This window comes from Myotis nattereri, assembly GCF_964212035.1.
Source record: "Myotis nattereri genome assembly, chromosome: 2".
Lineage (NCBI taxonomy): Eukaryota > Metazoa > Chordata > Mammalia > Chiroptera > Vespertilionidae > Myotis > Myotis nattereri.
The window spans coordinates 141,695,259-141,722,130 of record NC_138076.1 but is presented as its reverse complement, the minus strand read 5'-3'; the positions used below and the strand labels follow the sequence as shown (position 1 = coordinate 141,722,130).

General features: G+C 36.8%; 1 protein-coding gene across 1 annotated transcript in view; it reads left to right on the top strand.

Annotated features, from left to right (window-relative positions):
• NAV3 (neuron navigator 3) overlaps positions 1 to 26,872 on the top strand; it is a 350,115-nt gene that overhangs the window by 302,729 nt on the left and 20,514 nt on the right. The window contains exons 24-32 of the mRNA XM_081083380.1: positions 1,637 to 1,748; positions 9,147 to 9,268; positions 11,017 to 11,189; positions 12,775 to 12,928; positions 14,463 to 14,637; positions 20,276 to 20,373; positions 23,718 to 23,813; positions 24,075 to 24,243; positions 25,425 to 25,660. Coding sequence (XP_080939506.1) covers positions 1,637 to 1,748; positions 9,147 to 9,268; positions 11,017 to 11,189; positions 12,775 to 12,928; positions 14,463 to 14,637; positions 20,276 to 20,373; positions 23,718 to 23,813; positions 24,075 to 24,243; positions 25,425 to 25,660 — 1,335 coding nt within the window. The remainder of the gene's footprint in view (positions 1 to 1,636; positions 1,749 to 9,146; positions 9,269 to 11,016; positions 11,190 to 12,774; positions 12,929 to 14,462; positions 14,638 to 20,275; positions 20,374 to 23,717; positions 23,814 to 24,074; positions 24,244 to 25,424; positions 25,661 to 26,872) is intronic.

Below are 26,872 nucleotides of genomic sequence, written 5' to 3'. Positions count from 1 at the left end.
AAACATTTTATCTCTTCGAAGATTTATTTTACAGAAAAGTAAATTACATTTTGGTAAACATTCTGTTACTTGTTGGGCAAGGACAGAATATAGACAGAACTTGGAGAGACTGAGAAATTATGATAAATTGGACCTGAATTTTGTGTATGACATTGGAAACTTTCCACAAACATGATCTTTTTCTTTTTGATAAACAAATACAAATGAAATTACAGTCAAGTGTTGGAAGATCCCTCTACAAATCCAGGAGGTTGTATTGATTTTTCATTATGACATTCTTTGACTTTTAAGCTATTAGAGGTCTATAAATGGTTGTTTTTTTTAATCTGTCATCTGTTAAGAATATGTCAGATATCTAATGAAAATAGATATAGGAGGCACCAGGTATCTATTCCAAACCTGGATCTCATTTCAATTAGCATTGTCTATCTTTTTTTGTAAGTGTGTAAGGTTAGAATCATCACTGACATTCCCATGGGTGTAGCAGTTTCCTTCAAAGGCAGTTGTCATAATCCTACCTTTTATGTATACTCTGGAAAACCTTGAGTAGGGATAAACTATTCACCTTGGGATGAAGAACCCAAGCCTGATTCTGACAGAGATGCTAGAGAAAATGATGAATGACAAATATATCATCAAGGAATCCTCCCTCTAAGAGGCTGACAGGAATTCTAATTTTTAGGGTTGCCATCACTGCCAAGAAGGATACTTCTTGTTTTTGAGCTCCAGATGGAAATACTGCCTGTGCTGAAAAAGCACTCTCATTCTTTTTTTTCTTTGTTATCTTTCTCATGGTGTATCATATCTGGTAAAATGAATTTACTTAAACAAATGTGAAAGATTAAATTTATCCAGGGATTTTCCTTGGGGCATATCTTAGAATTACCTTAGTTCAATGAAAAATAGATGTTTTATAAAAAATTTTTTTTAAACTTTTTTTGTAATTTAACTATTTATAAGGACTCTCTAATACATGCATTTTTATTCACTTTTTAAAAATTCCTATGTTTTTTAGCTTGGTGAAATTTGGTCTCCATATAAGGAATTTTATTGGATGAAAAGTATCAAAATTTAAAGTGATCTTGATATGTCAGAATAATTTAATAAGATTGCATTTTAATAGGAATGTGTTATGGATGAGTTCCATCTTTTATACTTGAATATAAAGAATCCATCCCCCAAGTGCTAAATACAGGAGGCAAAATCTAAAACCACTTATTTGACAAAAACGTGGTATTTCTAGTTGACAGTGAATGTAATATGGTGCACCAGAACATACTGATATTTAACTATGCAATTTGACCACAGATTGAATGAATACGTTTGGTATAAAATAAGCAATGTGATATCATGCTTTATGTTGTACTGTTCAGCTCTGGTGCCACCCTTTGAAAAGAATAAGGACTATTCAGATCGTATTTATAAGAAAATAACCAAGAAAATTTTTAAATTCTCCTTTACATTTAACTAAGTAGTAAGTTGTCAAATACAACTTGACAAGGTGAGCCAAATAGCCATGTCTCCCAGGGCATTAGCACGACATAAAATCAAACCCATTGGATGGTGAATTTTGAACAACAGGGACAGTTTAATTTTCTTTCTAGGGATTAAATCTTCTAAACTGTTTGTTTCACAGGAGTCTGAACTCATAGAACTAAGAGAAACCATTGAAATGCTGAAGGCCCAGAATTCTGCTGCCCAGGCTGCCATCCAGGGAGCCCTAAATGGTCCAGATCACCCTCCTAAAGGTATAGTTAGAAATATTGCCATTTTGCATCGAATACATTAGTCCTTTATTTACTAATTGGATAAAAGCTGCTTTTACTCAGTGACTTTTTTTTATAATGAATATTTGGTATTAATGTAGTCCAAATCTCAGAATTTAAGAGGGGCTTTCACTGTGAAATAATTTTTAAACTGACCTTAAAGAATTAGCTTCTATAGTTATATACACATTTCTCTTCACTTGATTTGGTGAAGGTGGGGATGAGTGATTGGTTAATGCATTTATATCTGACCTCAAGCAAAATAAACCCAGTAAGTAGTATGAAAATCTAGATCTATATAAAAAATAAAATCAAAGTACAAAGTAGTGGGTTTAGGGGGAGCAACTCATCTGGGAGGTAAGGGCAGTAAAAATGTACACTTTTGTAGAAAATTTTAAAACAGTAAGACAATGACTGAAAGTTGGTGTTTTTCATTATTACTATGCAGCAACAATTCTAAACAATGATGCAATCATTTTCTCTGCCACCACCCGTGATAAGCTCCTGATGGAAATATTGCCTATAACTGAAAAAAAAGCTCTATATTAATATCTTATTCCTTTTTTACATAAATTCCTCTTATGCACATTCCAACTCTTTTCAATAGCATTCAGTATGCTCACCTCTTTACCTAAATTCTGAATGCCTATCATCTCTCTTCCCATTTCCAGATTAATTTTGGGGAAAAAAATTTTTAATATATCTTATTGATTTTTTTACAGAGAGGGAGGGAGAAAGAGAGAGAGTTAGAAACATCAATGAGAGAGAAACATCGATCAGCTGCCTCCTGCACACCTCCCACTGGGGATGTGCCCGCAACCAAGGTACATGCCCTTGACTGGAATCAAACCTGGGACCTTTCAGTCCGCAGGCCAACGCTCTATCCACTGAGCCAAACCAGTTAGGGCAATTCTGGGACATTTTTATGGAATTTTTCAATGTCTTCAGTAGCAAGTCACACTCAGACCACTGGAATGTTGCTACTCTTCTCACCACTCCACCAAAATTGTTCCCTTCAGGATCAATAATGACTTATATGACATTAAATTCAGTAAAACACTTAAAATTCTTATTGCATTTGACATGGTAACAGCATTTGATACTTAATGCCTATTCCTTCCTACTTGAAACATTTTTTTCTAATGTTCATGACATCCACATTCCTAGTTTTTCTTCTGCTTCTTTGAAATCTCTTTTAAAATTTCTCTTGTAGGTTCACTTGTTTGTATCCATTTGTTAAATGTTGGTATTTCTTTGGACCCGGTCCTAAACTCTCTTCCATTATGATTTTTTTATCTTATGATTCTCTCCATCCTATCTAAAATTTTCTACAAAATCATCTAGTGCTCTAGCTTTGTCATTTATGTGTTGCCAACTGTCAAATCTATCTCTTCAATCTAGGCTCATCTCTTGAGTTACAGATCTGTACATACAGTTGCCGAAGAGAGAATTCCATTTAATTACCTTTGGATGTCTGTGTGTCAGCTTTAACTTGACATCTACAAATTTGAAATTGTCATCTTCTCTCTCACACCTGCTTTGCCATCACTGTTTCTTGCCTCAGTAAATGGCACCTTTCTTATAGTCAGAAATCTACAAGTACATGTCACATATAAATCCTCCTCGCCTCACTTAAGAAATTGTCAAATTGATTCTACCCCTTGACTATCTCTTGGATCTGTTCTCCCCTTTCCCTGATCCTACTATCAACATCCCTCATCTCCTCCCTGAATCATGACCTGAAACTCCTAAAGCCTTCCTGCTCTTCATCTTACACTACTTCACCTCACTCTGCACACTGCAGCTAGTGCAGTTGCCCAACAACATATATCTCCATACCTGTATCTCATATTGCCTTTAGGATGAAATACAAACACCTTAGCTTGACACAGTCTCTCTTTTTCAGCTTCATTTAGTCAATAAATATTTATTGATTACCAATCATGTGCTAGACACTGTTCCAGACCTTGCTTTTTTGTCAGATGGCATATTTCATATTTCACCTACCCTGAACATCTTCCAATTCTTCACAAGTACTTTATATATTCTGTTTATATTCTGCTTGGAACTTTCTACCCTGTTTGTGAAGCATATAAAAACTTTTTGAGACCTTGCAAGAATTAGCCTAAATATGCCTCCTTGACCCTTAAACTGGATGAGGTCCTGTTGTGATGGGTTTCTTGAAATAACTGTACTTCCCCCATCAAAATGTGCATTATACTGTGATGCCTTGATTTATTTAATGTACTGCCTCTCCTGCTCTATGGTAGGGTGGTATGTTTTCTTAATCCTAGTGGCTGTGATGATGCCTTGCCTATGAAAGGTGCTTATTCAAATTTTACAGAAAAGAATGTAATTTTAAAAACATAATTTAAATTTTAGGAAAACAGTTATATAAAGTGAGACATACTAGTTCTCTAGAGACTACTTCTGTTAAGAATTTAGCAACTTTGCATGTGGGGGAGTTGGTTACATGCTGCATGGAAAATTACTGCATATTTAAAGCTTATCTTAGAGCTATAACAAAGCAGCTTATGTTCTAAATCTTCACGTCCTAAATAGGTCCAGAAGGGATTTTAAAAAGCTTAATCCTTTCTTCAACACAGTGCAAGTCACTGAAGTAAAACTTTCTGGGAGGATTTCTTTTATCTTAGGCAACAGGTAGCTTAATGTTTCTACTAGAATTAAAAAATAGGAATTTCTTGGCTCAAAAATGGGGAAAGGGTGCCTAAAGTAAATATAAGTGATACAAACTGGTCAAAAAAGATTAAAACATAATTTGACAAGATTTAAAACTGACAAAAACAAAGAGTTGCACAAATAGTTATAAAGGGTTCAATATAGGTATATAAGATATTAAAATTCAGTATTAAAATCAATGAACACAAATTGTGTATGGAGAAACTACACAGTAAATTGGACTTATTATGTATATTTTCTTGGGTTTTTAAGGTGATTGTATAGGCTATACATTTGTCTTCTTAAATATATAATAAAGTTTTTGAGACCTTTAAGATTTTTATGTCAGGAAAAAATTTAACATGTAATCTTAAGTTATGTATTTGGAGTGAGGCAGCATTTTTATAGACAGATCAAACTATGGTAAAATCACATAGTAATTTACAAAGTTATGTTAACTTTATACTTTCTCTATCTTTGTGCATCACATTTATTAACAAAGCCTGATAAATAATAGTAGTCTATCATAGAATAAATTTATTTATTTATTCACAAACATTATCTGAGCATCTGCTGTGTATTAGGCACTCTGTTTGATCTTGAAAGACAAAGATAAATAAAAGAGAGAGAAAGCGCCAGTGTACTCAAGGGCTCACAATCCATTCTAACAAAAGGTAATTTATGTATACTATATATAACAATTATGACTTTATAACTAAATAATTGCTATAAGGCTGAAAGGTAAAGGTAGTGGAAATTTGTATTTATATTTTTCAAAACCTGCTGTCGCTTTTTAAGTCACTACCTCTGTGCATGAACATGGACTAGTATTTCCTTAAAATATACCAAGTACAATTTGACAAAACATGTACTAAGTTGCAGTCAACAGTAAATAAGTTTTGGAAATATCAGGCAAACATAGTTGTGTTGAATGACTAATAAGAATAAATTTATTCAACGAGTACTTATTGATCGCCAATCACATGCGATACTGACTATAAAATGGTAAACAAAATAGAAATAGCCTTTGTCTCCATCAATTTTTGATCTGTAGGAGAGCAGAAAATAAACAGTTGTGATCACTGATGTAGCTAATGTGCATGCCCAAGTAGTTCTAAGTTCTAAAATAGATGAGAAGAGGTGTCAGAGAGAGTGAGGGCACCAGGAAACCTACTGCAGGTGGCATAGTCAGGAAAGGCCTCTCTAATTAGCAACAAGTGAGCGATCCAAGGAGTAAGTACCAAGTCATATTTTAAAATGAGAGAGGAATAGTCAAGAAGGGTCTTGAGACAGAAAATAGATTTTAGTGCCTTTATGAAATGAATACAAGGAAGGTAATGAACAAAGATATAAAGCGAATAGAACCAGAATGGAGAATAAGTACTGACCAGATTACTGAGGGACTTTTAGGCCATATTTAGGAATTTAAATTATTTTTATTCCTATTAAAATGGGAATCTATTGAAAAGTCTTAAGTGAGGGAGTGATGATGAAGTTTTTCTTATAAAAAGATTTCCCAGCTACTGTTTGTAGAATGGTATGCTGTGATAAAAAAGAAGGAATTCTTACCATGGATGGAACTGGAGAGCATTATGCTAAGCAAAATAAGCCAGTCAGAGAAAGATAAATACCACATGATCTCACTCATTTGTGGAATATAATGAACAACATAAACTGATGAACAAAAACAGATCCAGAGACAGAGGAGCATCTATCAGACCATCAAACCTCAGAGGGAAGGTAGGGGAGGATGGGGATAAGGGAGAGAGATCAACCAAAGGACTTGTATGCATGCATATAAGCCTAACCAATGGACACAGACAACAGGGGCATGAGGGCATGAGTGGGGGGTAGGGGGGGATAAGGACACATATGTAATACCTTAATCAATAAAGAAAAAAAATAGAATGGTTTGAAGGTGCATAAGTTTGACAGGTATTCTTGCTGTCGAGCAGGTAAGTGATGGTTGTGGTTTGAATTGGGACAGTGGTGATGCAAAGGGTGAGAAGTGGAAAATGAATACCAGAACAAACACATACCTGAAATATATACTTTGAGAGTAAGCTTCTCTATTCATTCAGATTCTTGTATTCGTTTGGTCAGCCATTCTTTACCTAGTTCTGTGATGTTCCATGTACTGAATCAAATACTTATAAGCTCAAGAAAGGAATTGTTAGAGAAAAGTAAAATGCATTACCTTCATCCTATGATATTATTGAAAGTATGCCTTTGTTAAACTTTATTGGAGATACAGTCGCAGTTGAGCATAACTAATACCTCTCAGGACTACTTTTGTCCTCTGATTATAAGAATTTACCTATCTTTTTAAAATTGGGGATTAATAAAAGTCAAATACAATTTATTATCTGGATATAATAAAAACTCTGGATACTTCATGCTTAATACACCTTCTCTCTTATGAAAGTCATTTATTAGGGCAAAACTACATCTTGTTCAGAAAAGCTTATAGACAACTGCAGAAGAAATTTATAATACAAATAAATACCTACACACATTTTTCTATTGATTACTCATCTAACCTCCATATTAGTTCAGAGATATCATGTTCTTATTATTGAATCAAAATGGCACACATCTATATACCTTGGCTCAGCTTTTTGCTTTGATAATATTATTGGCATGCAAAAACAGTAAATGTTATCATTATTTTTAGAAATACTTTTAAGAGACCAAACTCAAGGGATTCTGAAAAGTGGCTCTAGTTTTCCCCCCTGTATAAAATGTGTCAGCATGTTATTATATTAAAGGAAAAATTAAACCACTTATTGATATATATGTATATAAGTGTAAGGATGGAGACATGTTTACATATATTATATACCCACATGTATACTTATTTATTATGTTTTTAAAGTAACCAGTTACAGTTTTATTGGCATGGATCATTTTACTGATAAATCAGTCAACTGGAAACCTTTGATTTATACTATTATTTCTATGGAAAAGTTTTCAAAGCCATATAGTAATTTGCAATATCTTCTATTGAGATATTTTGCTTGATAAATCTTTATTGATGCCAATTAAGTAGAATAATAGAAATAGCCTAAAAGCAGATTTGACCTTAAAAATATTTTTAAGCTCTTTATGTCTCCACTAACAATTAATATCAAGTCACTGTAAGTAGACAATTTTTTTATTTTAATAAGTATAAATAAGTCTTATAAGCTGTTTGTATAGAGTAAGTCAATATCTTCAAAAAGAGATTAAATATAAAATACTATCCTCCTTAAAATATGTAACTCAAGAAGTACCACGTGCTTTTTAGAAATACGCTAGAAGCCCAGTGCATGAAATTCATGCATGGGGGGGTCCTCTCAGCACAGCCTGCACCCTCTCCAATTGGGGACCCCTTGGGGGATGTCCGACTGCTGGTTTAGACCCATCCCCAGGATTGGGCCTAAACCGGTAATTGGACATCCCTCTCACAGTCTGGGATTGCTGGCTCCTAACTGTTCACCTGCCTCCCTGATCGCCCCTAATGGTCCCCCCACTACGCCCGCTGGCCTGATTGCCCCTTACTGCCCCCCTCTGCCGGCTTGGTCACCCCCAACTGCCCCCATACCAGCCTGACTGCCCCGCTGCCTGCCAGCCTGGTCACCCCTCATTGCCCCCCCTGCCGGCCTGGTCACCCCCAACTTCTTCCCTCTGCCGGCCTGGTTGTCCCATGCGGCCTGCTGTCCAGTCGTTTGGTTGTCCCTCACTAACCCCCACTGCCAGCCTTGGTGCCCCCATGCAGCCTGCTGTTAGGTAGTTACTGTTATTGTGATGGTGTCCTGGACAATTTGCATATCCCTCTATTATTAGTATAGATAGATGGCAGTTAGCACACCAGACATTAGAATCAATCCAGGTCTCTGGTTGGCTTCCCTGGTTTTCAGCTGAGTGACTAAGAGAAAATTACATTAACTGATTCAATTTACTTCAATTTACGTAAAGATTACAATTAGAAGTTCCCAGAGCAGAGTAAGTACAGAACAAAAGCTAGCTCTATAATTACCTGTTGTTATTGTTACTGTTACTATTGTTCCAAATCATCAGCAGGGGTTAGGGGTAAGATGGAATGTTTTCTGTGTAAATCACAAATGCCGCCTACACATTCTCTGTCTCTTAAGGCTCTTTCTCTCAGTGTCTCTCCCACTTTTTTCAGTTACTTAACTTCCTTGCACTTCAGTTCCTCACCTGTGAGATGAAGTGCTTAGATGACTGCCAAGATTTGTTCTGGCTCTAACATGGTATGATTCTATGAAATGGACAGTTAATATACTTGACTTCAGTAACTTTATTCAAAGCACAAATACTAAAAAGACACAATTAATTCCCATGCTATTATGAGTTTCCATTGACTCCATGAAACTAATCATTTGAAATAAATTGTTTTGGAAGTCCAGTTTGATCCAGGTATTGAGTAGAATCACTAGCATAGCATTTCATTTTTGGACAAAACTCAGCACTCACTAAACCACCCTTGCTGGAAACTTATATGAGATGCTTATTGAACCTTAATGCACATAAGCCAGTTAATTAAAGTAAATATGGTTGCATTCTATTAAACTTATAAATGATCTTACAAAGCTATGTTGACTTTTATTAGCAGAATGCCTCTCAGAAAACCTAAATCCTAATTTGTTTGGAATTATTAACTTTTTATGAGCAAATGTGATCCCCTCTATCTGTTGCTAGATCTCCGCATCAGAAGGCAGCATTCCTCTGAAAGCGTTTCTAGTATCAACAGTGCCACCAGCCATTCCAGCATTGGCAGTGGTAATGATGCTGACTCCAAGAAAAAGAAAAAGAAAAACTGGGTAAGCTCTCTTCAGTCATGGAACTGTGAGACTCATTGTTGCACAGTGAGTCAGGCTTTTTATCCTTTGAGGCTTTAGAGATGTGTACCAGTTTATAAAGAGTCTCATTCAGTGACTAGCACCTCAAATGCTGCACTCGTCACCAAGGTTAGGGTGGCATGATGCTGAAGAGCATGTTTTAGATTTGGGACTAAACTTGGGTTTGAATTCCTGCTCTGCCACTTTTTTTTTTTTTTTTTTAATCTCAGGCTGATTACTTCACCTTTTGTGGGGCCTAAATATTCTCATCTGTAAAAATAGGATGAGTAATACTGACTTTGTAAAGTTGTTGTAAAGAAGAATAACATATGTAAATAGATGACTTAGTGTAGGGATTTATTGTGCAGAAGGAGAAGAAAAAGATGATGGTGATGATGATGATTATAGTGGCGATGATGGTGATCATGGTAATGGTGGTAGTGACGATTATGGTGGTGATGATGATGATGGTGATGACATTGAGGATGATGATGATGATGATGGTGGTGATGGAGAAAGAGAAGAAGTGGAGTTGATAAAAGGGAAAGAAGAGACCATGAAAGTCTCCCCACTCCTCACATCAATAGGATTTTTCATTTGAATAAAGTTTCACCATGTAAGAAATCAACTAAATTAATGTCTGCTTTATTTTTTAGCAGGAGAATATAGCAGGAATATGGAAATGCACTTTAACAGAACTAGTTTGCAAGAGATATTATTTATGATAATATTAAGCAATTTCTTAAAATAACTGAGGGGAAGATGCTATCATTGCAAAAATGTTTAAAAACAATGAAGTAAAGGATTTCGCTTAATGCCATGAAACAAAGCAGATTTTAAATAAGTATAACTCTTGATGGAATCTAAAATATAACTCTCAGAAGATTTTCCTGGAGTACCTTCTATGAATAATGAGAGAAATATCTTTTTTTGTTTTAAAAAATGTTTATGCAGGTAATATTTTAAAATACTGCTCAGCCTTCATTCCCTTGATTTGTAATTACACACTCTTTCATGTTTCTGCAAGGTGAACTCTAGAGGAAGTGAGGTGAATATAAACTGTGGGCAATTTGGCATGCATCTATATAAAACACCCTACCTTGGCATGAATGCTATTTATTTTGGCAGTAGGCTTTTATACCCTTTAAAAGCAGATTACCTTGTATGTCTTTCCTTTGTGTCTTTTCACTTTAATCTCAAATTTTAAAAAGAAGAAGTAAAACCATTTTCTGAATAGAGCTGTAGGGGATACCGATTCTGATTTTAAATAGTATGGGAATTGAAAATTTCAATAGAAAACCACAGTTAATGAAGTGTTAGGTGAATTTGATTTAATTTTGCTTTTTAAGTTTATACTGTCAGCAGGACATGACTTGATTGTAGCGCTAAAGTGGCCATTTAAAACAAATTGCCTTGAAGAGAGAATCATTGGGAATGAAATCCCTTCAAGGTACTTAGTTTTAAATGAGTGCTCTGACAGCCATGCCCTTGACCCTGCACTATTTAAAAGCCTTCCATGTTTGTGCTACGCTGGATTAATACAAGAATAAAACAAAAACACAAAACATGGTATCTTTTTTTTTTAGAGATACTGTGCTGCAACTGTTAATACTCTGCTTTTACATACTGACCCCAGGCAGTGGCTAGGATGGCACCTGCAAACTAACGCCCCAAAGCAAAATTCTCCAAGTGCAAATAGACAAGAAAGGTAATTTCTGTCCTTTTTTCAGCTGAGAAGCTCATTCAAACAAGCCTTTGGGAAGAAAAAGTCCACCAAGCCTCCTTCCTCACATTCGGACATTGAAGAGCTCACGGACTCATCTCTCCCAGCATCCCCCAAGTTGCCCCATAACACTGGTGACGGTGGGTCGGCATCCATGAAGCCCTCGCAGTCGGCCTCGGCGTAAGTCACTCCCTCTGCAGAATGCTGAACATTTTTTACCCAGCTTCAGGCCTACCCCATACTTGTGTTCGAAAGGTCATCAGGCTGTGCTGCCACACCATCTCCTTACCAGCCTTTTTCACAGCCTCCTTAGAATGCCAGACAGCGTTTGTTTCAATCGTTTCGTCTATTAGAATTTGAGTGTTTCTTGGTCTCATTCTCCACTTTTCTAAGTTATTATTCTCACTTCTTTTCACCTGCACCTGTCCATGGATCTGTCTAACTATGCGTTAAATACAGGTCACCCCTTGTCTGGCCACCAAAGAAACGTCGCAATGGCCCTGTCACCTACAAGCATAGATCCCGGTAAAATGGAGTGTGATGCATGAAAGCTGCAAAGAGCCAGATTCTAACCTAGACGGTGTTTGCTTTTGCTTTTTCTAAAACCACTCGCATGCGTTTCAACAATCGAAACCTCCTCTATCTTTCTGGTTTTGAAGCAAAATTTTGTTTCCTAAAGCCAAACCGCAGTCCATTCTCCTTAATTGTATGAGATAATCCAGCGTAGCATTTTTATCGTAGCCCACCACTTGAATTTACAAGATAGAATGTAGACTATATAAACGTGCTCTGATGCTCCTCTTTGTTTTAGATAGCATTTAAATCAGATTTCCTTATATGCCCATGACAATAACTAGCCTAGAATTGTCATATAGAACAGGGCCACTAAGGACCACGTAAGACACTTGTGCATCCTATAAAACTTCATAACTCACAGAGGAAGGAAGAACACACTAAGATTTTATGATCAGCAACCTAGTTCTCACATTTTAAATGACAGTGCTATCAGCTGAAAAACAAATTCTTTTGACATATTTTCTACAAAGGTGTCCACAAAACAATAACAGAACAACAATGAGGATGTAATGTATATGATCTTTCAGCAGCCCTCGATGAGCCCGCTTTTATGGGCTGAAATCTGTGATTTAGCTTCATTAGCTGTGATCCCCTGAGTCAGCTGAGCCTAGCAGGAGGATTATATAACACTCATCCATTATTTCCATGTTCAAAACTAATCTCTCTGATTTATTTCCTACAATCTGTATATTGAATTTTCATGGTAACTTGAAGATGGTATTATGGCAAATAAGGTTATTCTTTGCACAATTTTATAAAACAAGAAATCAACATTTTAAGAACAATAACTTTTCTTTAAAAAAGAATATTTCATATGTTGCAAATAGAGAGTTCAGTCCCTTGGAAAAGGGTAGAATGAAATGAAATATCACTATGGCTTTGCAGCCCATAAATTTCAGCAACAAGAGGCTTTTGGGGGTCACTTTATATACAGTAATAATAGACTGTTTTCATACTTCAGAAAATAGGAAGAGAAGATTAAAGAAAAAGATAGTTCCTATTTCCAATTGTGAACCCATGACTGTATTACTGTGTATAAAACCTTTCTCTTTTTCTCTAGGTTTTGCCAGCAGCAAATAATTTATGTCCCTGCTGGTTAATATTACAGTCCCGTCTTCAAGAGAAGCATTGCTTTTCCTAATCATCTGGCTTCCCCCAACCACCCATTCGTGTTTGTTTCCTTTTTCAGCATCTGTGAATGCACTGAGGCTGAGGCAGAGATAATTCTGCAGCTGAAGAGTGAGCTCAGAGAAAAGGAATTAAAATTAACAGACATTCGGCTGGAGGCCCTCAGCTCGGCTCATCACCTCGATCAGATCCGGGAGGCCATGAACCGGATGCAGGTCAGTACTGATTCAAGGAACGCGTGGAGGGATGGACAATACTGCTTACTTCCGTCTCTCAGTTATTTACAAAAACAAATCTCACTGCACACCTTTTTTATGGAAATGTACTCTGTTTATTCCATCTTTGTAACTTATTTTTTATTACCAAACGGAGAAATCTCGGATGTTGGAAGTGGGAAAACAAACTGGTCAGTTGCACACGCAGACCATTCAATACACTTACAGGTGATTGGATGCACTTGGAAGCTAAGATTTTACAGACAGCTATAATCCTTGCTTCTTCACTTTTCTGTGATTTGCCCTTATGTTGGATTTTTTCCTGCTCTTTTGAAATCTGACTTTCAAATACCTTTACCTATTTTCTACTGAAAAACAAAAGTAATGAGAAAACTATAGAAATATAACTCAAGCTTTCTAAATCTGAAAGTAAAAGTGATGTCGAATGCCATCTGTAAAAGTAAAGCTTTTGTATTTTTTTTTTTGAAGCATCTGAGGGCTAAATTCAGACACAGTCTGTGCTCAGGCTAAGTTTTCATTTTATTATTGTGAACCAGTAATCACTTGCTACCGCAGATGACTGAGGGAGAAAAGCTCATTGCTGAGCAGATTCATCTGCCGCTGTGTACATTCATCAAAAGCTTTTTGTTGTTTTAGAGAGCCTCGTGCACCCATTTTGAAGGAACAAAAACTTTTTCAGATGTTAGCTAGGATTCTGAAGTAATTTGAAATCACCTTATTTGCATTATTTTGCTCTGATTTTCAACTCTCTGTGAATTCAGAATGTTACAAATGTCATCTGCTATGAGATTTTAACAGTACTTTTAAAATGAGAAATGTAAAAAAGAGATAAAAATAAAGAAGAGAAATGTTATGAAGTCTTCAATTATAGTGTTCTCAAATGCGGCCATATCCTGAAAACATCTGACATATTCAAAAAATAATTATTGAAATTATAATGGGTAGTGTGTCTGTATTTTTGAATATATGAATGTGAAAGACAAGAAAATATTACTTCTCCTTTTTTGGGAGAAAGTCTGTTTTCATAATTTATATTTGTTTATTTAACACTAGAGGCGCAGTGAGTGAAATTCGTGCCCTCGCGAGCCCACGCCCTCTCACAGTCCAGGAGCCCTCAGGGGATGTCCAACTGATGGCTTAGGCCCACTCCCCTCAGTCGGACATCCCCTGAGGAGTCCTTAGCACTGCTGCCGAGGCCAGAGAGGATCCCGCCACGACTGCTGCACTCGCCAGCCCTGAGCCGGATTCTGGCTGAGTGGTGCTCCCCCCGTGCGAGCGCACTGACCACCAGGGGGCAGCTCCTGCATTGAGCGTCTGCCCCCTGGTGGTCAGTGCTCATCATAGTGACCAGTTGTTCAGCTGTTCCTTCGATTTGCATATTAGCCTTTTATTATATAGGATATGACTGCATGCTTTATTTAGTAAACATCTAATTAACTCTGATAAAAGAGATGATACCATTTTCTCAATCAAACCTATTCAATTTTTTTCATGTTCCCCATCTTCACAAAAGAATGAAATTGAAATACTGAAAGCTGAAAATGATCGGCTGAAGGCAGAAACTGGTAACACAGCTAAGCCTGCTCGGCCATCCTCAGAATCCTCAAGTAGCACATCCTCCTCATCCTCACGGCAGTCGCTGGGACTTTCTCTAAACAATCTGAACATCACAGAGTCTGTTACCTCAGGTGACTGTGCGCGCATACCTGCCTGAATCAAAGTGCTCCTATGACTCAGCTGGGGCAGGGTGGTGATGGTGTGTGTGTGGGGGGGTCAGTGGGGGGTGACAGATACTGGAATTTGGAGAACCTTACCCACCACTACTCTCACTCATACCCTCTTAAAATGTAAGCACTCTAATTCTCAGAAGTAGTCCTATTTTTCTCTTGTAAATCTATTCTACTTTGTTATTGTTTTAAAAGTACATTCCCTGGGAAAGAGTGAAAGACTTCGAGATATGGTTTATATATATATATCACTTTTTGAGAAGTACTTTCTCCATTTTCTCATTTGTAATAGGATAAAGGAACTTGATGATCATTCGTGCTCATGAATATAACACGAATAACCCCATGCAATTTTATAGTGCTTGGAATGCACAGAGCCCATTTACAAGGGCATCAGGACCTGTTCCTAAATTTGACTAGAAGACTTTGCATGATGTTGCTGAGAGAACATAGTGATGCTAATCACTTAATCTGCAGCTCTATTAAACGTTCTGTTATTGTATTCAGTGGCACTAATGATGGAACAAGGGTACGGTTTCATTCAGTTTCAAATAGAATGATGTGACATAAAGTTGTCTTAATAGCTGATTATATAGTCAGTTATAAAATACTAGTATAACTGCTCCTGTGGCATTGAATTGTTTTATGCACATAAGGTTTCATTCAGGAAAGATTTACGAGTCTATCTGTGGTAATTGCAAAGTACGGCCACCAGGTGACGCTTGATAATCAATAATATACATGTTCCCGGGTAACTTTGGATTTATAGTACTGAGAAACTTCAGGAGTTGCCCCAAATTACACTAAAATATAGAAGAAGATGATGACAAAAATGAAGAAGGAAACCAGAGACACCGCATACTAATATTGATGACATTTTTAATCAACTGCATGCTTTTACAATATCAGAATTTAAAAAAATTCTCTTGCTTTTACAATATCAGAATTTAAAAAAATTCTACTAATAGATCTTCCCTGAATGGTCTCAATGCATACTTGTTTTCTTCTCATAAAAAAGCAAATAGGAACTCCCTGAAATTCAGGAAAACAATGTTTATAATAACCTTTGGCAGGGACTGGGGAAAGGAAAACCATTCTGAAAATAACCATCATGTAAAACAAATCCTAGTAGCCAAGACAAAACAGAGAGAAGTCGTAATAAATGTGCTCACAAATTAACAGGTAAAATAAAACTATGGCCAAAACCGATATGGCTCAGTGGATAGAGCGTCGGCCTGCGGACTGAAAGGTCCCAGGTTCGATTCTGGTCAAGGGCATGTACCTCGGTTGCGGGCACATCCCCAGTAGGAGATGTGCAGGAGGCAGCAGGTCGATGTTTCTCTCTCATCGATGTTTCTAACTCTCTATCCCTCTCCCTTCCTCTCTGTAAAAAAAATCAATAAAAATATTTAAAAAATAAATAAATAAATAAAACTATGGAAATATGGTAATAACTTGAACATATGAATTGTCTCTGAGGTTCATCCACACTCTTTGAAAGGTGCTTAAAAAGAAAGAACAAGAACTTTAAATATATAGAATCAGAGAACTCTGAGGATATCCTATGTGTTGGCTTGTTGGTGATGAACCTGACAGGGAAGTGAAGCAGGACCCACACCCAATGGCAGTCCGTGCCTGTGTGTGGCCATGGCTGGACTCCCAAGGAAAGGCAGGGGCTGGTTCCTTACAGGGTGGCTTAATGGCAGGAGTTCACTGCCTACTGCATAGTTTTGTTTTATCCTAGAGAAATATGATCAGGTTTGAAGAAGGCAAGGTTAGTATCAAAGACAATTTAGAAAGAACAGCCATATAAAAAGGAAACTAAAATCCATGTCCAGGAATGTTTAGAACTCATAAAGATTAAATATAAAATGAAAGAAATCAAATTTAGAATTTCTGTGTCCATTGATGCTGCCTTCACTCTTGCTTAGTGAGTTCAGCATTGGACATCAGAAGTGTGTCTAGGCTGGAACATTTTAGCAGGAAACTTTCTAAGGTTCATGTTTAATCTTTTTTTTTTTTTTTAAAAAGAAGGAAGTAGGTAGGAGAGAGGCTCATTGACAGATGCCCAGATCTTGAAACATACCACAGGTTCCATACATCCGTAAAGATGGAAGTTTGAAAAGCCTTTTTTTATTTTTGTCAAAATTTCACTTTATTATAATCAAAATAACAGGTCTTTTTATTCTTCCCTCAAAATGTTTACAGAGGACCATAACTAATTTTCCATAAAAATAAACTAGAAGACCCTTAACTTTGATGGGATTTGTTTTTCCTCAGAGTTGTTTCTTCAGGTGGTCAGCCTAACATATACTGGGAATAGGAGTCACGATAGCTCCTCCCATCATCAATAGTGAGTCACGATATGCTCCTTCCACCATCAATAGAAATAGTTAGGATAAACACATGGAGAAAAGTAATATAGAACAGCTAAATTTATACGCCCGGCTAGTGTGGCTCAGTGGTTGAGCATTGACTCATGAACCAGGATGTCACAGTTTGATTCTCCGTCAGGGCACGTGCCCGGGTTGGGACTCAATCCCCAGTAGGAGGCATGCAGGAGGCAGTCGATGATTCTCTCTCATCATTGTTTTTTCTATCTATCTCTTCCTCTCCCTTTCTGAAAGCAATTTTTTAAAAAAAAATATTAAATACTGAGAATAAAGGGCTTTAAACGCATTATCTCTTATTCTCTCAATAACCCGATGAAACAGATGCTATTTGAGCCCCATTGTACAGATGAGGAAATCAAGACTTAGGAACGTGACTATAATAATGTGTTGGAAATCACGCACCTAGTAACTAGCAGAGCTAATTTTTGAACCCAAGTTTGGATGAATCTAGTGCCTGAGATTTTAACCATTATGCTTTCAGTAGCCACATATGCGAGAGCCAAGGATAATTAGTCACTTACTTGTTGACAAATATTTACCCTACTGCTGAGACATTTTATATTTTAAGTCTTTTTTTTAAGAGTAAGCATGATATAAAATGAATAACATCCTCTAAGGCAGCCGTGGGCAAACTACGGCCCGCGGGCCGGATTTGAAATGAATAAAACTATTGAAATAAAAGACCGTACCCTTTTATGTAATGATGTTTACTTTGAATTTATATTAGTTCACACAAACACTCCATCCATGCTTTTGTTCCGGCACTCTGGTCCAGTTTAAGAACCCATTGTGGCCCTTGAGTCAAAAAGTTTGCCCACCCCTGCTCTAAGGCAAACTAGACAAGTAGATCAGAAATCAGATGAAATTTCTTATTATGGACTATTAGGTCATACACGAGCTGGCCCTTACATCCTTTCATGCATTCTCCACTCTCTCCTTAGTCTGTACACTCCTGCCATCCCAAATATTTATCCATTCCTTGAACACCTAGCTCATTCATCAAGACTTTTGAATTTATCTGTGTTGACTGGACCTCTTTTCCTAGGTCTTCATTTGCGTAGCACTTCTCAGCCTCCTGGTCTTAGCTTTAAACACCGCCTCCGCCTGGAAGCCTTCCAAGATTACCTACCTGTCTGGAGCAGACTCCCTTCACTTACTCTATTTCACTACCCTGTGCCTTTCATTTCTTGCACTTAGCACATTATGAAATTATCTTGTATACTTTTGTAGTATACATTCTTACCTTGGTATTTATTTCCAATCCTCAGCACAGTTTCTGATATATTTTATGTATAAAAGCAATGTTTGTGCATATTTATCAACATTTATAAATAATTGAGCAAAGTACTAAAAAGTTAATTTGGTCATGAACTATGAGAAATTTAGGTATGAACAGCTATTAGTGAACCACTGTAAACTTCTGAGAAAAGGAGCAAGAGAATTAAGATGACACTTAAGGAAGAGTTTCATTTTTTAGTGGGATAGGTGAAAAAGTGAGAGACTATGAGAATAGTAATCTGGTAAAATAATTAAATTCCAGTAAGGGAGATAGTCTTTGATGATTAAAAAATTTCCAACCCTGGCCAGGTAGCTCATTTGGTTAGAGCATCCTGCCGAAATGCCAAGGTTTCCAGTTCGATCCCCCATCAGGGCACATACACTGAGTGATCAGATTATCATGACCGGCCAGATTATTATGACCACCTAATCAGTACAATGAAGTGAATTAGTTATGCAAATAATAATAATAATAATAATAATAAGAAGAAGAAGAAGAAGAAGAAGAAGAAGAAGAAGAAGAAGAAAACTTTGAGAGTATTTGCTTAGGAAGTTTTCAATATTCAGTATTTTTGGAAGTGTCAATGAAGTACTGATGAGGTAGTCATAATAATCTGGCCAGTCATAATAATCTGGCCACTCAGTGTATAAGAATCAACCAATGAATGCATAAATAGGTGGAACAACAAATCTCTTGCCCTCTCCCTCTCCCTCTCTCTCTCCCTTTCCCTCTCTCTCTCTTTCTCTTTCTCTCTCTCTCTCTCTCTCTCTCTCTCTCTCTCTCACACACACACATCAATAAAAATTTAAACAATAAGTTTCTAGCAAAAATCTTCATAGTCTTCAAATTCTGAATGCTACTTTTTCATTATGGTCTTAAGGGATTTTTTTTTGCTCCTTCCTTTGCAAAGTTGCATATTCCTCATTATTGAGATAATGGAACCATTACATTTTCAGAAGCTATTTGATTAAATTATTGATTCTGTGATGCTATGATGGCAGCCCTTGTTTCTATAAAATTACAGTCATAGCAGTTGAGTCCTCCTGTCACCAGACACATGTGCTCTTCAGCACGTAACTGAGTTTTCTTCTTCCACAGAACACTGTCTTCATATTAAATATGGCTCTATAATAACATCATTGTCAAAGGAAAACATATATTTGGGATAGTTTGCCTTAATAATTCTCCGAATTAGACATTAATCTTATATAATATATTTTGAGAATTATCTTTAATCATATTTAAGGACTGGAGCTTTAAAGGTTAGCTAGCTTTATCATGCTTCTGTAACTCTTAGCTGACTACTAAAAATAATATTCTGGTTTTGAAGCTATAAGCATAAAGAGTACAGGGGAGTGATAATTAACATATTTCTGAAGGTAAGTATAATGCCATGGTTGAAATTCAATCACAGTATCATAATTATAGATATAAGGTAAGCAGTGATATAGTTGGATAAGTGCCAAATGCTCGAAAATAATTTCAGTTGACAGTCAATCTCCAAACCTTTGCATTTATAAATTATATGGATATTGAGCTTGGATACTTTAGATTGGATTGAAAAATCAGATTGCTTTTCAGTTTGTCACAGTTATAATGGTAACTGAATATTATGCCGCTTACTCAGACCAGTGTGTAATAGAAAAGGAAACCCCTCATTTCCTCATCTAAAGGCCATGGCCCAGCACTTGGGTGAAGATATTTGGTAGCCGAAATAAAATTTTAGATTGAAAACTTTAACCCAACCACAGTAATTCGGCTTCTTAAGGGCTAAGATTTTTAAGCCAATCAGGCAAATTTGGGAAGCAGAAAAGCTAACCACTCCCATTGAATTATAAATCTAACTGAGGGAGAAAACAATGATAACAGACAAATTGAGCTAACATGACTCTACTTGATGTGTGTCTGTGTGTTTTTAATTTGGTAGATATTTTGCTAGATGATGCTGGTGATGCAAGTGGACATAAAGATGGACGCAGTGTGAAAATTATAGTCTCCGTAAGCAAGGGCTACGGTCATGCAAAGGTATTTCTTTAATCTTAAATTCTTTATTTCTAAAGGCTGAGAATGACCATGAATCAATTGTATTTTGTATTTGAATATTGGTTCTGATTAATATATTATTAGCAGTGTTTGTCTTGGCATTACCTTAATATGTTATAGAAGCAGAAAAATTAGGGACTGGAAAAAATGACACCATCATATAGGTAAACCTGTGTCTCAGTATGTCATGTCCACTCACTGAATCCTCACTGATTGTCAGCGACCCGTATTTCTAAAACTTAAAAAAAAGTTGCCTTCTTTGTCACAAACATTCATCTAAAATATCCAACAGGTTTCACTTGTAGAATACAGGTGATCTTTATGATGTTCAGTAACATATTGCTACAGCTGTCAGTTTGGCCTTTGTGCAAAGAAGAGACTATCTCTATATATAAAACCCTAAGTGACTGGTCGACCTTTTGACTGCTCAACCATTTGATCAGTAGCTATTATGCACACTGACCACCAGGGGGCAGACGCTCAATGCAAGAGCTGCCCCCTGGTGGAGAGTATGCTCCTACAGCAGGAATGCCGCTCAGCGAGCTTACCAAGTGGCAGCGGCAGCAGGAGCAGTGGGGCCAGGATGAGCAGAAGGGCCATTCCCGACCCGGGCTCAGCCTCTGCCCCAGCCACCTGCCACTTGGTGTACTACTACATCCCTTAGGGGATGTCAGACTGCCGGTTTTGGCCCAATCTTGGGCTGGTGAGAGGGCACAGGCCAGGCTGAGGGACCCCACCAGTGCACGAATCTGTGCATCAGGCCTCTAGTAAGCTAGATAAATATCCTAGACATTAGAAAGACATATTCTACTGAACTCAGTATGATAAGTTCTATTTGTCCTTCTTATATGTATCATTTTGAAGCAAGGCCTTAGCTGATTAGGCAAATATTTTAATTTTTCTGGAATCAAATATTGCCTTCAAATTGACAATGTCATTCTGACTCTAGCCCTTTCTTAAAACTAAAAATAATATTTCAAGCTGCAAATGTATTTGAGTGGCCAAGAAAACAAATTTGTAAGAATCTAATCCTTTTCAATCAAACAGTAAAACAAAAAGTGCTTCAGAATTTTTAAATAATGGAACTATTTAAATTTTAAAAGAATTGAGAATTTTTATACTGAGCAAACATCCCAAGAATAAACTTTCTGCTTTAGCTGCAGATTTTGGTCTGATTTCCTGAAGTGGGTCTTACAGTGAAAGACTATAATAATCTCAGTGAATTTTAAACTACCTCTAAGTTAAAAGCAGCTGCTTATAAAGCACTAGAGGCCCAGTGCATAAAAATTCGTGCACTCAGGGGTTCCCCCAGCCTGGCCTGTGCCCTCTCGCAGTCCAGGACCCCTCAGGGGATGTCCACCTGCCAGCTTAGGCCTGCTCCCTGGGGGATCAGGCCTAAGCTGGCATTCAAACATCCCTCTGGCAGCCCAGGAGCTTTTGGGGGATATCCAACTGTAGCTTAGGCCCGCTCCCCACGGCCACCTCTGCAGAAGGTGTGGCACCAGGACCAGGACTGCAAGTCCCCTCTCCTGCCATCTCTGCAGAAGGGGGGGTGCCGGGACTGCCATGGCTTGCTGGTGGTGCAGGCTCGCTGGCCTCGCCCCCATCCCCACCACCCACTGGTTGTTCAGACAGGTCGTTCTGGAAGGTCGTGCAACCATCTGGTCTAATTAGCATGTTAACTCTTTGTTGTATAGGATTGTATCCGTGTCCATTTTGACTGGGTTACAATAACACTGGAAAACAAGTTTTCTTTTTCAAAAGAATTCTAAAAGACCGTGTCTTTGAAAATTGAAAGTAGTTCTCTTAGTCTTCTTGGAGTGCTGCAACAAAATACCATAGATTGGGTGACTTCAACAGCTGAATTTACTTTCTCACAGTTCTGTAGTCCAAAATGAAGGTGCTGGTCGATTTGATTCCTGATGAGGGCTCGCTCTTCAACTTGTACACCACCACCTTTTCACAGTGTTCTCACATGGCCTTTCCTCAGTGTGTGTACTGGAGGAGAGAGATCTCCCTCTTCCCCTGTTTATAAGACCACTACTTACACCATGAAGGGCCTACTTCAATTGCCTAATCTAACTCTAATTACCTCCTAAAGTTTCTATTTCCAAATACTATCACATTGGGGATTATGGCTTTAACATGAATTTTTGGGCTGTATGGAGGAGAATACCAACATTTAATCCATCGTAGTAATAATAATAAAAAAGATCACAGTGGTTTTGCTGTGAATTTATCAACTTTTTATGTTAAAGGTATTGGCTTCTTAATCAGTTTATATCTAAATAATGGTGATAATCACCCTCATAGAGTTAAATGTTACTGATGAAGAAATTGGAGCTCTGAGCTGACTAACTGACTCACCTGTGGTCATATTTATTAATTTTGTGGTAGATGTTGTATGTTGTAGAATCCATGTCTTCTAATACCTGACTTAGTTATTATTTGACCACATCTTAGGAAGTATGCAGTTGGTGACTAGGCCCAAGATTGTAATCTATATGCTTTCTAATTCTATCTACTGGTGTCATGATCACTATTTCACATAACCATTTGTCATGAAAGAGGCTCCAGTTAGGCTATAAACTTTGAATTGCTTACTTTTCCAATATATGTAGAAATTCCTCAAAATCCCATGCCACCAAAATGATAAATTTGGGACCATTGTTTATATTGTAAAGGGATTCTTTGCTTGCTAAAATGAGTCCTGTACATTCCCTGCAAGTCCTTTGAAATCATGACTACTCTGATAAATTCAAAATGGGACCTATTTTGTTAGTATATGAATGCAATACTACCATGGAAAAATTATTTTTAAAGCTGGATTACATTTTAAAGATAATCTAAGTGAATAACTTTAAAAAAGGCTTAACAAAGATAAAATCACAAAAATAGTAAGATGAAGTTCTAGGACTCATATGATATAGTTCTATTCCATCTCTATCACCATTTCCTTCCTACCAAGCTGCTTCTCTCCAGGAATGCACCCTCTGCATTAAAACGGAAGACTATTCTCTCCTGGCCCTTTCCCTTCTACTGAACAGGTCATGAATCCGTTTTCCTTGACCATATCGTTTCATCTAATCTCTTATTTGTTTTTGTTGCTATTGCTGTTTCTTTCTTTCTTTGGTTGGTTGCTTAGTTTGTTGGGGTGTATTTTATTTTACATAATCCACTGTGTGTATCCGTTACTATAAAACCCATAGGCTTAATAAGTATATTAGTCTTAATCATCACTACATCCATACATTTAGTAGCAAATGTAGTGATAAGACAAGGCACACAGGTGGGTTTTTATCTTGTTTTATTTTGTTCTTATGTAGGACCAGAAGTCTCAGGCGTATTTGATAGGATCCATTGGTGTTAGTGGAAAAACCAAGTGGGATGTCTTAGATGGTGTAATTAGACGTCTCTTTAAGGTAAGTTGTGCAAATATCTTGCTATTAATTTTCAGATGTGTTTCATTTTGGATACTTCCCTTAGCTTTAATAGCATAGACATATTTGCTTTTACTCTCCTTCATTTCAGATATCAAGGAGAGCTTTCTATCTACACTAGTTTGATATTGCCCATTTCTAAAATTCTTGACAGATAGTTTCATATCCCCATGAGTTTTGTATTTTTTGGTTGACGAGTCGAACCTCAGTTCTGACCTTCCTGTTTTTGTGTGTACCTCTTAGGAATATGTGTTCCGAATTGATACATCTGCTAGCCTTGGTCTGAGCTCTGACTGCATTGCTAGCTACTGCATAGGGGATTTAATTAGATCCCATAGCCTAGAAGTGCCTGAGTTGCTGCCTTGTGGATACCTTGTTGGAGATAACAACATCATCACTGTGAACCTGAAAGGTAAAAATCAAAAGGAAAGGAAAAGCACATTGTATTTTTTTTTTTACCAACATTACTTTTTTTTTTTTGCAGTTTTCCTTCATATTTTCATATTGAAAACTATGTTAACTACTTTGATAGTTTTGGTATGAAATGAACTGTGTATTTACATTTTAAACACAGAAATCCTACATAAAACACTAAAATCCATGTAAATGAAATCCTTTGGATTTGAGGACATGAAACTTGTACTGCAATTTTAAAAATTCTCCAGGACTTACAAAAAAGGGAATGTGATTTAAGCAATTTCAAGTTGCTAGGTTTCTTCCATTGCCATCTTTCACATTGGGAGGGTTCAAAACATGTATTTTTTTGTTCCAAAGTAATGTATTCATCACTACATCTCTGATTTTAAAATATGTGTACCCAATAAATATCCACTGGGAATAGCAAATAGAAGTTAATAATCAAGAGTGAGGAATTGTTTTCTTTGCTTTGGATGATGTGATTAATTATAGGCAAATAGAATATATAAATTATGCTTATGTCCATAATTTCTTGTTCATTCATGTTAAAGAATCAGAGTACATCTATATATATATACTATGAATTCATAGGAATGTGTCAATATTTGATTTTATGATTAAGGTAATTAAGTAAGTAAAAAGGAGATACTGTTTCTCTACTTCTTAATCCCTTGCTAAATATCACAATTTGTGTTTTCCAAAAGCTTAAGTGGTTGTACAGCTGGGGTGTGTAATGAGAGCTAAATGAAAATACAGAAGAGAAACAGGAAGAAAAAGGGGAGAACATACACACATACGTATTTTGTATTTTTATCTTTACATTTATTCTTAACAAAACTACCACCTTCAAAGGGAAGGAGATTTTAGAATAGAATTTACAGTAATGCTTCCATTTCTTTCTGGAAACTTAAGTGGGAAGCATGAAGTCGACAGGGGAAGGAAGCCTGAACAAAAGGAAAGGGCCTCCTTTCTTTTGCATGTTCACTGTCTCACTACTGATGTTTTCTGTCTTAAAATGGCAGCATATGTTCGTGGGATACAAGTATCAAGGAAAGTGTTTTTGCCAGGACTGCTTTGCTATGAATAACAAAGCTTTGTTGGCAGTTGACACTGTATTTTAAGTTCCAGCTTGTATGGGACAGTAAGGCAAGCTGTTCCCTTTCTTTCTTCCTGCAGGGGTAGAAGAAAACAGTTTGGACAGTTTTGTTTTTGATACACTCATTCCTAAACCAATTACCCAAAGGTACTTTAACTTGTTGATGGAGCATCACAGAATTATACTCTCAGGACCTAGTGGTACTGGAAAGACCTATTTAGCAAACAGACTTGCTGAATATGTAATAACCAAATCTGGGAGGAAAAAGACAGAGGATGCAATTGCCACTTTTAATGTGGACCACAAGTCAAGTAAGGTAAGTCCCAAATTCCTACGAGAACTGCTGCTACGTATGCACAAGTGTCTTAAGCAATTAAGCATTAAGAGTGCGTAAAAGTTCCATATTGTACATGGAAATGTATCCATCTCTTTGAAAAGTAGTATGTAGTAGTTGACTAAACCCTGCTTCATGGCTTTGAACAAAACTGCTATTCAATACCATTAAGTTATCACAGACATTGGGGATATACAGAAGAAAATGACAGATTCCCTATTATCTGATTTCTCTTAGGAAGTATGAGTACAAAGAGATCCATGAAAAGTGCTATAGATGCAAGAGGTAAAAATAACAATTCCTGGAGGAATCAGAGCTTTATAAAAAGTCAATAATTGGCTCTGAGTCTTAATAAATTAGTAAGAATTAACTGAATGGGTATTTGGGTATAATTAGAATATCTTAGGCAGAAATTCTGGAAGCAGCAATTGCTTACATCATATTTCTATAGGATTTCTGCTTAGGAACCTTAGGAAATTGAACAGTATTCCCTGTTAGCATCAACTGAAAGCTCATGCACCATAATAGTCAGCTTGAACACTCTCAATTTTTAACTAGGCACAAGAGGCTATAAAGCCTAGTTAGTACTTTCATATATTCTGAGTAAAATGAGACATTCTGAAAAGGAAACAGTTTATGCCTAACACTAGACTTTGCCTACAATAATATTCATTACATTCTCAATTAATTCAACCTAAGGTTCACTTAGAAAACTCTATTTGTATGGCCAGTCCCTGAGGGAATCCACATGATACTGGGCCATGTTATTTTTCAGATAACCTGCTTAGATGATCTAAACTAACCCAAACTCTCAGAAACCTCAGGCCTGCAAATTTTCAGCAATGAACATGATTCCCAAAGCATCCAAAACCCAGTGGATTCTTGAAATAAACCACACATGTATCTTAGTGAACAAAAAGTTCCTAATGGTATGGACAATTACATGCTAACAAACTGGAAGAAATGGAAACATTCTTAGAAATATACAAATTACCAAGAATGAATCTGGAAGAATTATAAAATTCAAGTAAATCAACTACTAATAAGATTGAATCAGTAATCAATAATCTTCAAATGAAGAAAAGCCCAGAACCAGATGGCTTTACTGGTTAGTTATACCACACATTTAAAGATGAATTAACAATGATCCTTCTCAAACTCTTTTAAAAATCAAAGAAGAGTGAGTACTCCCAA